The sequence below is a fragment of the Rattus norvegicus genome, chromosome 1 (genome assembly GCF_021556685.1).
Source record: "Rattus norvegicus strain SHRSP/BbbUtx chromosome 1, alternate assembly SHRSP_T2T, whole genome shotgun sequence".
Taxonomy (NCBI): domain Eukaryota; kingdom Metazoa; phylum Chordata; class Mammalia; order Rodentia; family Muridae; genus Rattus; species Rattus norvegicus.
In genome coordinates this window covers 253,226,542-253,240,019 of record NC_141534.1, presented here as the reverse complement: position 1 = coordinate 253,240,019, position 13,478 = coordinate 253,226,542, and the positions used below count along the sequence as shown (strand labels likewise).

Here is a 13,478-nt window from a genome sequence, read left to right as displayed (position 1 = left end):
CCTCTTCCTTCATAGAAAAGCCCCAAAGTGCTTCACCTCTGTAGGTACAATGGGTTGGCCAGAGCCTGAGGCTGTGTGTGCGCGTGCATGTGCACGTGCGTGTGCGCGTGCGTGTGCGCGTGCGTGTGCGCGTGCGTGTGCGGCAGCAGCACTGGACAGTGTGGAAGAGCAGGTATGACAGAGTCTGTAGGCCCTCCTGGCCTACCCAGCGATCTGGGATGCTACCTTGAGTTAAAGGGGGGTAGGGGGAGAGAGCATCAGATGTCCTCACAGGACCCTGTGGCTTACCGCTAGGAACAAACAATACCCTTAGAAGGCCATGCCTTGGTGTAGGCAGTGACACCCTATGCTCGGCTCAGTACCAACTACTTTGTTCTGTGAATTCGTGGCTGTGCTGCAGGACTGCAGGTGCTTAGCAAGAGCCTGGCGTGACATCTAAAAGAGGAACGAATGAATTGCTGTCTCAGAGTCCTCCACAGAGTCCTGTGAGGTTAGCGCTGCTGTTATAGAGAGAAGGCTAGGAGAGTGTTGTTTACCCGAAAGCTGCACAGCCAGGGTCAGAGCAGGCTTCCCTGAAAGTTTCCTTTGAAAATCCTCACCAGTTCCTTAGAGCAGCATCAGAGAAGGTGCAAACAACGTGGTTTTATGACTCAAAGGAATGTAAACAGCACATGGAAGCCAGAGCACCACTGTGCAGCTATGCACTGCTGCCTCCAGAGGGCGCTACTCACATCAATCTTGTAGGCCTTAGGAAACCTACAGGACTACTCGATCGCGATCGCTCGATCGCTCGGTAGGAAGAGGCAGGGTTGGGCCCTTCAGCAGGTCTAGAACCTGAATCCACCGGAGGTACTCACCACTCTGCCACTTTCTAGGTTTCAGTTACTCTCACCTAAGATACCTCTCAGTTACCTAGAGGTTTTACGAACATGTATCTGGGCTTAGCTGTCTAGAGCTTCTGACGTATACAGTGGAGAATTTGTAAGTCTAACCTGTCCCCAGGTAAGGCTACTGCTGCTGGCAGGGCGAACCACACACTGGGACTCTAAATGAATCTAACTCGTGTGACCCTGTGTCAGTATCACAGTCCAGTTTAGAGGCTTGGGTGCATGGTCCCTACGCGGTCTATCATCATTCTGCCCTGCAGCCGTCAGCTCTCTCCTGAGCCAGAAGAGCTAATAGCGGGCAGCACTTACCCTGGATCCAGTCCACCCGAGCAGGGCGAAGGCCCGGCGCTCATAGGGGCACATGACCAGATCTACACGGATGGCCTTCCAGTCCTTTCCTTCCTGCTGGCCGCTCTCCTCACTGCGCACTAGGCCACGGTGCAGCTTCAGAATAAGGAAGCACTTCTGGAAGTGATCGAGGGCGTCCACCTTCCTGCTGGGCAGCTTGAACTTTTCAAAGGTCGACTCTATGATGTCGCAGTACAAAAGCAACCCCTGAAAAGCAATGGGAGGGTTTGGAAAGGGTCCTAGGGGGCTGGGGGTCACCCTGGTGATATTACAGTAGCTCTTCAGAAAGCCTTTCCAGAGCTGAACAGACATGGATGCCCGGTTGTTCTTCCTCACCCAGCCTCTGGGAGAGGAGGTAATACGTGTCTCTCTCTACAGAAAAGAAATATCTGCACCAGAAAAACCTGAGCCCAAGACCCCCGGAAATAAAACTTCAGAGCCTCCACATCTCCTTGTTTGCTTCTGAGGTACAATTTTGCTATTTTAAAAGCAAAGCCACCATGAACAGAGAGTCCCACTCTTCCCTGCATGTTAATCGCCTGGACTGGGTTAAAGGGTTGTGGCTGGAAACCCAGGCCTGGTGTGGGGCGTGGTGACCTGCTATGTCTGTTGTTATGTTGTTTGGGGAGTGCTGGGGGTTGAACCTGGGGACTTGAACTTGCTATCTATGAACTATACCTCTGAGTATACCCCAGCCCTGGAAATGTTTATTCTCCTGAAGAAACTGTCTCTCCATCTTGGAAGCAGTGGGAAAAGGCCCACGAAGCCTATTTCAAGTTTCTGTCCAGAAAATTAATAAGTAATTCAAAGGAATGCCAGGCAAGCACCAGTCCCTAGGAGCTCCTGTGCTGTACACAGGGGTAGCACTTGTCGGGGGCATTCTTGGGTGAATCGATCCTGAACTTGGTGGAGCTTTGACTGGGGTGTCCCATCTGATTCTGGGTGCTGCCTGCAGTGGAGCCTGGTACCACCGCAGATGTGACCCTAGTGCTCCAGGCCAGCTTTCTGTTGGTTGTCCCTGTTGCTTGCGGTTCCCCCTTCCTTTCCCTACTTCTCTGATTGTGATTTCCCTCCTCTGGAACTGCTGTGAAGTGGGCTCAGGCTTGGCCATCGGTGCCCATGGTTGTCTTCCTATTAGAAACTCAGTGGCTGGGCTAGGAAGGAGCTTTTCCGGCCACCCCTTCCCTCTGTCCCCAGGGTATGGGGGTTAGAGGAGACAGGGGTGGGGAGGTGTTGGGACAGCTCAGCTTTGCTTCAAGTGGGAGGGTCTGCTTCTCCAACTTAGTGGACCAATTAGCCACAGGCTACACCAAGCAATGGTGTAGTAGCAGGGAGGGTTGTTAGAGGGCTGGTTGAGGAGTCCTCCAGCCAGGATTCTTAACATTTGTTTTCAGTTCCTTTCCATCTTCTCCTCAGAGGAACCAATCTGGTATCCAAACTCAAGTCAGTTTTCCGAAGTAGGGGTAGTCATCCCTCAGTTATCCCTCAACCATCCCTCAGTCATCCCTCAATAATCCCTCAGTCATCCCTCAATCATCCCCCAGTCATCCCTTAGTCATCCCTCAATCATCCCTCAGTCATCCCTCAGTCATCCCTCAGTTATCCCTCAGTCATCCCCCAGTTATCCCTCAGTCATCCCTCAGTCATCCCTCAATAATCCCTCAGTCATCCCTCAGTCATCCCTCAGTCATCCCTCAGTCATCCCTCAGTTATCCCCCAGTTATCCCTCAGTCATCCCTCAATAATCCCTCAATCATCCCTCAGTCATCCCTCAGTCATCCCTCAGTTATCCCTCAGTCATCCCTCAGTCATCCCTCAATAATCCCTCAATCATCCCTCAGTCATCCCTCAGTCATCCCTCAGTTATCCCTCAGTCATCCCTCAGTTATCCCTCAGTCATCCCTCAGTTATCCCTTAGTCATCCCTCAGTTATCCCCCAGTTATCCCTCAGTCATCCCTCAATAATCCCTCAATCATCCCTCAGTCATCCCTCAGTCATCCCTCAGTTATCCCTCAGTCATCCCTCAGTTATCCCTCAGTCATCCCTCAGTTATCCCTCAGTCATCCCTCAGTTATCCCCCAGTTATCCCTCAGTCATCCCTCAATAATCCCTCAGTCATCCCTCAGTCATCCCTCAACCATCCCTCAGTCATCCCTCATTCAAGCCTCAGTCATCCCTCAGTTATCCCTCAATCATCCCTCAGTTATCCCTCAGTCATCCCTCAGTCATCCCTCAGTTATCCCTCATTCAAGCCTCAGTCATCCCTCAGTCATCCCTCAATAATCCCTCAGTCATCCCTCAGCCATCCCTCAGTCATCCCTCAGTTATCCCTCAGTCATCCCTCAGTCATCCCTCAATAATCCCTCAGTCATCCCTCAGTCATCCCTCAATCATCCCTCAGTCATTCCACAGTCATCTAGCAGTCATGTTGGTAGCATCATTCATAGATGCTCAAGTTCTTCCTGCAAAGTGGTAAGGATGTTTATATATGAGACACATACATCCCATAGGCTGTCAATCACTCCTAGATTATCTAATACTATGTAAATGCACGCACTGTTGTCATACTGTATTAGAGACTGATGATAGGAGGTGCCTACAGATGCTCAGTATAGGTTTGGGTATTTCTTTTTTTGGGGGAGTGGGTATCTCCTCCTATCTGAGGTCAGTTGAATCTATGAATTCAGAACCCAAGGTCATGGCCAGTAAAAACGGTTTTGGTTCTAGGTAGCCTGGAACGGAACTCACACCTCTATCTCCTGAATTGCTGGGGTGAGAAGCCTGGGTCACCATTAGTTTTGACTTACAGTCTTACTCTGTAGACTCAACATTTTGAATCTCCCAGAAGCTCCATGAACTCTAGGGGTGACCACATGAAGTACTTAGGGTCCTTGTACCTGGGTCCCACTCACCAGGCCTGGCCCCAAGCCTGAGTCATAAAGACCCTCCTTTGAGGTGAACTACCTGCAGGAGACTGGAATTCAGGCAGAATGAATGTCTGGGGAATTACAACGTCTCTAGAGAACGATTTCTAAGTTCTTCACCTCCCTTTCTCCTACCTCTGACCAAGGGGCTTTCCCCAAGGACACCATTTAGGTAGGAGAGTACACTGAAGGCTGCTAAACTACTTCTCAGACATTTAAGCATCTCGTGGGCGTGTTGTGTGTGTTCTGAGTACACCCCTGTGCACTGTCTAAGCTGTGCTCACGGCCATCTGTAAAGTGAAGGCCAGGGTAAGGCTGGCAGGGAAGGGAGTGAAGTGGAGGTGGAAGCCAGACAGGAAGAACTCTGCTGACCTCACAGTTGAGATCTTGGGGGTGGGTCCAGCACTTCAGGGGGTGGGTCCAGGGCTTCAGGGGTGTGTCCAGGACAGGGACACTAAATCACCTGGCACCTTGTGTATGAGGGCAGGGGAGAAGCTGGCCTACTGGCTCCTGGGTCCCCTACAGCCCAGTGTCTGGCTCTCAAACTGAGTTCAATAAGCAATCCTGCTGCTGCTGATCAGAGCCGCCATTTGTCAGACACTCGAGACTTTCCATTGAATCCCCCCTTAGCACAGACAGGAAATGGACCATGAACTGTTAGGACCATCCCAGGTCGTACCACCGCTTCCAAGGCCATGATTAGACCTCTTTTACTATCAGCCCCCACTGCCGGGCCTGGTCTTATAATGCCTATCCCTGGCCAGCATCCACAGAAAGACTTCCTCAAAACCAGCAATGCAGAGAGGACGCCCCTGCTACCTCTCCAGCAGACAGTCTTAGCATGGGACAACAGCACAAGAACAAACATCAGTAAGTTTCCAACTTTGCCAACAGGCCTGAGGGGAGAGGTATGCTTTGGTCATCGGCAAGTCTTTAATCTTCCCCTGCTCTCCCCCACCCCGGAGCAGACAGCAGGAGAGTGTCCTGACTATTCCCTGTTGGGTTTTCTCCTGTCTGAGCTTATCTTGCCTTCTCTGAAGGGGTTCTGGTTATCCAGTGCACCTTCTCCTGAGAAGACTTGGTGGACATGGAATGGTATCACGAGTGAATTTGGACCTGAATCTGAAATCTAGTTTGCATTTGTAGGGCTAATGGCTCTGGTTATTTCTAGTTTTCACTTATCTGCCCTTCTCTCTCTGGTACATCAGTGAGCTCAGCCCATGCCCAGCAGGTACTGTCTCCCCAGGTCCAACTAGGACAACCCTGGTCCAGCCTCTTCCACCCAGTCAGACCAGCAGGTTCCCAGGAAAGAGCCCTTGGTCTCTCTAGGAAATGGTGCTTGACTATGGGGTTGGTTTAACTCAGCTTTGACCATCAGCAATGGGCTGCCCCATGGCAGGTCTGATTTCATCCAGTGGGAGCCATTGGCCATGACCTCTGCAGGGCCCAGCTTGCTCTCATCCTCCTCCTTCAAACAAGATGCCTAGGCCCCAAAGCTGGTCGGTCTCGTGCCAGCCACGTGGTTCTGCAATGAAGTGTTACAAACAAACAATGATCATGTGACACGTAAAATTAACAATGCTTGGGGCTGGGAAGATGGCTCGGAGGTTAAAGCACCTGCTTGGCAAGCACAGGGACCTGAGTTTCATATCCCCAGAACCCATATAAATGCTTGGTAGACGAGACAGCCTGCCTGCAATTCCGGTCTCAGAAGGTAGAGGCAAGGGATTCCCCAGAGCAAGCTGGCTAGTAGGACTGGCTAAATTGATGAGCTCTGGGTTGGATTGAAAGAGCCTGCTTCAGTGAACACGGTGGAGAAATAGGAGAAGATGGTTTCAACGTCAACCTCAGGCTCCACATGCACCCACACATGTGTGCCTATACATATATAAAAATATGCACATACATGCACATCACATACACACAATGCATGACATACATACCACACACATACACATACACACCACATACACAAACATATACACTATACACATGCACAGCACAGACACACATACATAACATGCATACCACACACACACACACACACACACACACACACATCCTTAAATGGCAGACGCTGTCTGTCCTCCTTACCTGCTGTCTCCAAAAGTTTGTTACTTTATGCAAGAGCTGCTGCTCTTCTTCCTCTGTGGCTTCTGGGCTGGTAATTAGAAAGTCTACGTCATGTCCGGTCATCTTACCCCTAATTTAAAAAAAAAGCACAAAAAGGAAATCAGCTCAGCTTTTAATCAAAAACAAAAGAAAACAAAATGTCTTTGCTTGTGTGTCTCAAGCGTGAGGTTTGTGGTACAAAATACTCACAATATTTTAAGACCAGCTACTCTCGGCTGTACAACTCTACTTCTTGCAAAACAAATTTGTGACAGAAAAAAACTTTATCCAGAATTTATGCTGTTGTATACGGATGGAGAGAAAGTAATAAATATTACTTCTATGTGCATCGCATACATGGAGAGACATGCATGACGGTGATAGCCAACCAGGAGCAAATGCTGCACAAGGTAACCTTCTCGGAACTATGGTATGGCTTAAGAGATTTCCTTTGTCGTTTTTAAGTGGGTCTTACATGGTCCAGACTGGCTTTGAGCACACCATGTACCTCTGCTTCTTACCTTCCTGCCTCTACTTCCCAAGTGCTGGGATCACGGGTATCTATCACCAGACCTGGTCTACTGGATAGTGGGAATCAAAGTCAGATTTCCTTCATGCTAAGTAGGTACTCTGAAAACTGAGTGATGGACCCAGCCCAGAAAATTCTCTTAGGTTTCATCCTCTTTGATGCAAATGACCAGCTTAGGTCTCAGAAGGAGAGGTAGAGGGACAAGTCCCTTTCTGAAATGGAGGCACTTGTATCCAACTGAAGAATGCATTTCGGAAGACTTTTTCACTGGGTTGTTCTTTGACTCAGCCAGTTTCTTGAGCATCTACTTTGTGATCAGGCTCATACCCTGGTCTGGGTGGGCACTAAACCCCACCAGCTCCACAGGGAAAGCACACACGGTATAGTAGGCATCTGGGAAGAACAGAAGGAAATCCCTAATCCAGCGCAGAGCAAGAGGGAGTCAAGGAGGGCTTTCTGGAGGTGGCAGCTTCTAAATTGAGTCTTCAAGGATTGAGAAGTCAGACAAATGCAAAACTCACAAAACTGTGGAAAAAGTTTCACCTGGGCAGAGTCACAGCTCTGTGTGTGGGGTGTCAAGCCTTTTGGGGCTCTGACACAAAACACAAGAGACAAGCCAAAGCTACAGAGTGAGGTTGGCACCAGGGCAGAACAGGCCTTTTGTACCATTTCTGAGACAGGTGGAAGAGGGGTTTTAAAACAGCTATGTCACTTACCTGCGGAACCCCCCAGTCATGGTGACCAAGGCATCTGGAAGAAATGCCACAACTGCCTCCTTAACTAGCATGCTGACGGCCTCTGCTTCTGCCCTGTTCACACAGCTAACGAGGTCTTCATAGTAGAGGAACCCTGAGAGGCCATTTGACAGGCCGGTGGAGAGAAAGGCACACGTCAGAGGACCAGCCGTCGATGGGAGAGGATGCTGTCCACACAGTATTCTTAGGCATGAGTTGACTCCACAGTAACCTATGGCATTGTCTGGCCCATTCGCTTGTGGGGTTTTCATGGTTACAGTGGAGCTTTGATTTCTCATGGGGAAGTCTACAACATTCTTATCAAGAGGAAAGCATTCAGATCCTTCTGGAATCTAAACTGTTCTTATCTGATGTTATAATGGAGATCTAGCACTGCCTCCTCCTCCTCTTCCTCCTCCTCCTCCTCCTCCTCTTCCTCCTCCTCCTCCTCCTCTTCCTCCTCCTTCTCCTCTTCCTCCTCATCCTCCTCTTCCTCCTCATCCTCCTCCTCTTCCTTCCCTCTCCTCCTCTTCCTCCTCCTCTTCCTCTCCCTCCTCCTCCCCCTCCCCTTCCTCTTGCTGCTGCTGCTATTTTGAAGAAAGGCCCAGGTGTCTCTGAACTCCTAATTCCTCTACCTTCCAAGAGCTGAGATTCCATGTGTCCAGCCTTCTTGACCAACAAGATATGCCCTACTATTTGGGGGGGGGGCAGGTAAGAAGATTCAAGACTTGGAAGTGATGGCTTCATTAGAAAGGGAAAGACAATGGGAGGAAAAGAGTGGTTCTGTGTCCAAAGCAACGTCTGAAGTGCCTTGGGAGGGTTGGCATGCTGCTTCCTGACCTGAGGACTATGAACCAATGACTGTTCAGAAGCAGGATCACGAGGGAGAGCAGAGCATTTGACTATGACCACAGGGCAGTCAGAGGGAGGCAGAGAGGGGAGTACCAGAGGGAAGCTGGGTATGTCTGGGAGAGTCGGACTGATGACAGTCATGCTTCCATATAAGATGCTGACCTTTCGTTTAAGGGACCCAAATGTCACCTGACAAACAGAAGATGTACTTCTCTAGAGGCTGCCGACTGGCTCCTGTGACTCACCCCAGGATGAGACATGGCCAGAAAGCCATTTGGCTTGAGCATACTGTAAACGAAGTTACCAAGTTCCAAGTCATCTGTCGTCTCTGAATGGGAAAGTTGCAGAAGTGTGTTGACAGGACCAGGGAAAGATGCTGATGCTACTCCATCTATCCCTTGTACTACTAAGCCAGTTGCTCGAGGACCTACCATCTTCATATCGTTAACTGATATGATATTAAGTTCTCTTGTTCTGCTGTCAACAGTTGCCTTTTTATTGGAACATGGCTGCTTTGTGTGTGTGTGTGTGTGTGTGTGTGTGTGTGTGTGTGTGTGTGTGTGTGAGAGAGAGAGAGAGAGAGAGAGAGAGAGAGAGAGAGAGAGAGAATAGATCAGTTGGTGGTGTCAGGATACCCCATGCTCACTCACTTGATGATGTCATGAACACGAGGTTATGATTTTTTAAGAATGAGTAGCTGTCAGTCAGCACCTCAAACCTGCATTCCTAGCACTCAAGATGCTGAAACAGGACATCAAAGTTCAAGGCTTTCTGAGCAAAATATTCTGCTCCTCCTGACTTCAGCTGTAAGTGTTAGGAGTCCTCATTATCATTCCAAACCACCCCCATTTGATAGTTATTTAATTCCTCCTTCAAGGCATCTCTAGAGCTAGTGTAAAAACATGCTTATTAGACTACACTTCCTGCATCCAGAGTAGAGATACTAGACGTTATTTCTTGGGCTCTTTTATTTCCTGTGTGGCTTATATAAAGCTTATTAACAGTCACCCAGAAATCAGCAAATTTGAGAAGTGACTCAGTTGCTAAGAGCACAAGCTCCTCTTCCAGAAGACCGAGGTTTGATTTTCAGTACCCAATGGCAGCTTACAGCCATCTGTAACCTCAGTTCCAAGGGGTCTGATACCCTCTTCTGGCCTCCTTAGACACTGGAGAAACGTGGTACACAGGCAAACCAACAGACAATATCCATATACATAAACTAAAAATAGATAAAAGTGTCTAAAAAAGAAATTAACAGGTTTATGAGGTTAATAGGGATTTTTCTAAGTGTCATTGGTGGGACCCCCCATGATATGATTCACCTCATCTATCATTTCTCATGATATCATTTTTGGTCTGTCTGTCTGTCTGTTATCACTTAAACAGAAGATATATGTTGACTGATTGCATATACCCGGTATCCTCTGGTAAAAGCCTCCATCCCTTCTATATTAAAAACTTGATAACCATCATTTTCCATAAGCACAGAAGCTACAGTGCTGGGACTACAGCAAAGTCTACCTCTCAAAGGACAATTTTACTCTATTTTCATTGTACGTTAAAAGGAAACACTTAAAAACCACACACATTTAGAAGGGGCTATGAACTGCATCTTCTCGTTTCTGGAAAAGGCACTGTCCACAGAAGGCAGTGCCTGGCCACCATGGTGGGTGTGGGGCTGACCAGACTTTCAGATGACTCTGAGGACTCTTCCGTCTCCACACTGGAATCTTGGCTCTTCCTAGGCTATGGGGCTCTGGTTGGACAGATTGAGGCTGTGGTTAGATTTTCACCCCTTTCTCTGGTGTTTTCCAGTCCCTAGCACACCTTCATGGTGGGAACCAAGCCATGGAGAATGTAGTTTGTTCAGTACTGCTCTCTCTTCATCTTCTGTGTTGCTTACCCATCTATCCTCAGCTCCTCAAGCATGGTTCTTACAGAGGGAGACAGCCAGACCCAAGTGTCTAGGTGGGTCTGTAGGAATCAGGACAGTGCCCACTCTGCTTTAACGTCTGGATAAAGGGAATCACAGCAGCCCAGGAAAAGCCTTGTTCTCACGTTCTCAGGGTTTTGTGCGAGCTGATGTATTCCCCGGTTATCTCAGGTTCATCAGTGAGGTGAGAAAGGCTCAAGGTTTTAACTAGCTTACTCAAGATCACTCAGTGACAAGTGCTGGAGCCAAGATTTACCTGACTCCCAAGTCTGGAGCAAGTAAAAGTGATTTCCATGTCACTTGACCCCTGACAAGCCCAGGGTGACCCGTGACTTTCCCAGAGACCGTTACCTGCTTTCTGCATGTGTGTGAACCTCAGGCTTTTGTCTGACTTTATTTTGCTGAGAGTTCTGAACCCCATCCTGAACCATTTCTCAGCTGTCTTCAGTCCCACGCCAAACACAGATGTAAAGAGCTGAAGAGGAGGGAAAGGCAGGTTGTTAATCCCCCAAATCATTGCTATGACAACAGAGTGACGCTTTCCAAAGTTTCAGGTCAGCAAATCTTTGGCCCACTTTCTCTTGAAAACATCAAGGGAATGGGTAGTGAGTGAGTGTGTGTGTGTGTGTGTGTGTGTGTGTGTGTGTGTGTGTGTGTGTGTGTTTGTGTGTGTGTGTGTGTACTTGCAAAGATATGCATAAGCATACAAAATTGTGCATTTGGAGACCAGAAGTCAACCTCAGGCTGGGATGCTTGGCCAGTGAACCCCAGGGAGCTGCCTGTGTCTACTGCCTCAGTGCTTGGATTTAAAAGGCACACTACCACACACAGCTTTTTATCTTGGTTCTGGGGTTCTTACTCAGGTTCTCTGCACTTTAGTGAGTTCTCTCTTGAGCCTGGGGATGGTAACTTTCTGAGGCTTTTTGTTTCTGGAGGATCCTTGCATAATCAAAGTGTCACAAAATGAGACAGAAGTGAGAGACGGTCAGACATGTGTGGAAGGAGACAGACTGCCTGTTCCTACCCAGACTGTTTGAGAAGCTGCCTCTCTGGCTATCCTCGGCTTGTTCAAGCTTTTACATGAAGTCCTGACCCCCACCTTTGATGGAAGGAAGCTCACAGAGACTCAGCAAATCACCCTATCTACAAGAGAGTAACGGCAAAATACACTTTTTTTATACTGTACTCTGTAGAGTTTGCTGTACTCTGAGCCTGGCTCCTGTTCTGGCCGTATGTTAGACCTTGTATCACTTATGAACTGAAGGAGCTGGCCAGAGTGCCAGAAACTCTAAGGTAATTAAAAATTGGAAGGTGGAAAACCCTAAGTCCCAGAAATAAAGGAACAATGAGGGCTTTTCAGACACGAGTTTGTGCGTCAGGACCCTCCCCATTTGCTCTGTTTCAATCCTTGTGTCCCTTTGACATTTGTAACCATGAGTGACAGATTCTCGGTAGATGATCTCCGTGTGATAGGTAAGTCTTTGCACATGGAGTCTTTGTGGGGGTGTACTGGTTAGTTTTAGCTTGTCAACTTGACACAATTTAGAATTCCCGGGAAGAGTCTTAATGAGGAGTTATCTATATTAGCTTGGTCTGTGGACATGTCTGTGGTGGATGGCTTGACTGTTGGTTGATGTAGAAAGCCCACTGTGGGAGGTACCATTCCCTAGGCTAGGAGTCATGCTTAATACAATAATGTAAGAATAAGAAAGGTAGCTGAGAGCAAGCATTTGTCCATCTCTATCTGAGGCACAGTGAAAGGGTGGCTGGCCACTGTCAACCACAGAGAGTCCTCCACAGAATCTTTACCCAGAAACTTGACCTAAACTTTCTGCTTCCAGAACTGGCAGAAAATACAGTTCAGTCTGTGGCATTTTGGTGTGGCAGCCTGAGTTGTACAATCAGCCACAGCAGACAGCAGGATAGATAAAAACCCACTCCCTAGTATACAAATGCACAATCGCTTACTTTGAAGGATTTATATCGCTCATCATTTAACACAGCTTTCACTTCAGAACTTTCTCCATCTTCAATAATTCCCTGCAAGGAGAGTTGAACAGAAGGTTTTGAGTTATGTCCCCTGTATAATTGAAGTGCCAGTCTCAAACATACAGCCCTGACTTCTGGTTTCTCCTGAAACTTGAGGATTTCCCCTGGCTGATCTGGAGAAAGCAAGAATTTCCCTGTAATCTTGGAAAAAAGAAATCTTAGTTTACCATAGATCCAAGACCTTTATCATCTTGGACAAGGACACAGAAGGATAAAGATCTGAATCTAGCTGGCGAGGATGCGGAGAAAGAGGAACACTCCTCCATTGTTGGTGGGATTGCAGACTGGTAAAACCATTCTGGAAATCAGTCTGGAGGTTCCTCAGAAAATTGGACATTGAACTGCCTGAGGATCCAGCTATACCTCTCTTGGGCATATACCCAAAAGATGCCTCAACATATAAAAGAGACACGTGCTCCACTATGTTCATCGCAGCCTTATTTATAATAGCCAGAAAATGGAAAGAACCCAGATGCCCTTCAACAGAGGAATGGATACAGAAAATGTGGTACATCTACACAATGGAATATTACTCAGCTATCAAAAACAACGCCTTTATGAAATTCGTAGGCAAATGGTTGGAACTGGAAAATATCATCCTGAGTGAGGTAACCCAATCACAGAAAAACACACATGGTATGCACTCATTGATAAGTGGCTATTAGCCCAAATGCTTGAATTACCCTAGATCCCTAGAACAAATGAAACTCAAGACGGATGATCAAAATGTGAATGCTTCACTCCTTCTTTAAAAGGGGAACAAGAATACCCTTGGCAGGGAAGGGAGAGGCAAAGATTAAAACAGAGACTGAAGGAACACCCATTCAGAGCCTGCCCCACATGTGGCCCATACATATACAGCCATCCAATTAGACAAGATGGATGAAGCAAAGAAGTGCAGACCGACAGGAGCCGGATGTAGATCGCTCCTGAGAGACACAGCCAGAATACAGCAAACACAGAGGCGAATGCCAGCAGCAAACCACTGAACTGAGAATAGGACCCCCGTTGAAGGAATCAGAGAAAGAACTGGAAGAGCTTGAAGGGGCTCGAGACCCCATATGTACAACAATGCCAAGCAACCAGAGCTTCCAGGGACTAAGCCACTA

General features: G+C 48.0%; 1 protein-coding gene across 1 annotated transcript in view; it reads right to left on the bottom strand.

Moving 5' to 3' along the window:
• The window catches only part of Dntt (DNA nucleotidylexotransferase), a 32,480-nt gene that overhangs the window by 5,974 nt on the left and 13,028 nt on the right, over positions 1-13,478 (bottom strand). The window contains 5 exon segments of the mRNA NM_001012461.1: positions 1,197-1,442; positions 6,255-6,363; positions 7,518-7,650; positions 10,672-10,795; positions 12,289-12,360. Of these exon segments, the coding sequence (NP_001012479.1) occupies positions 1,197-1,442; positions 6,255-6,363; positions 7,518-7,650; positions 10,672-10,795; positions 12,289-12,360 (684 nt within the window).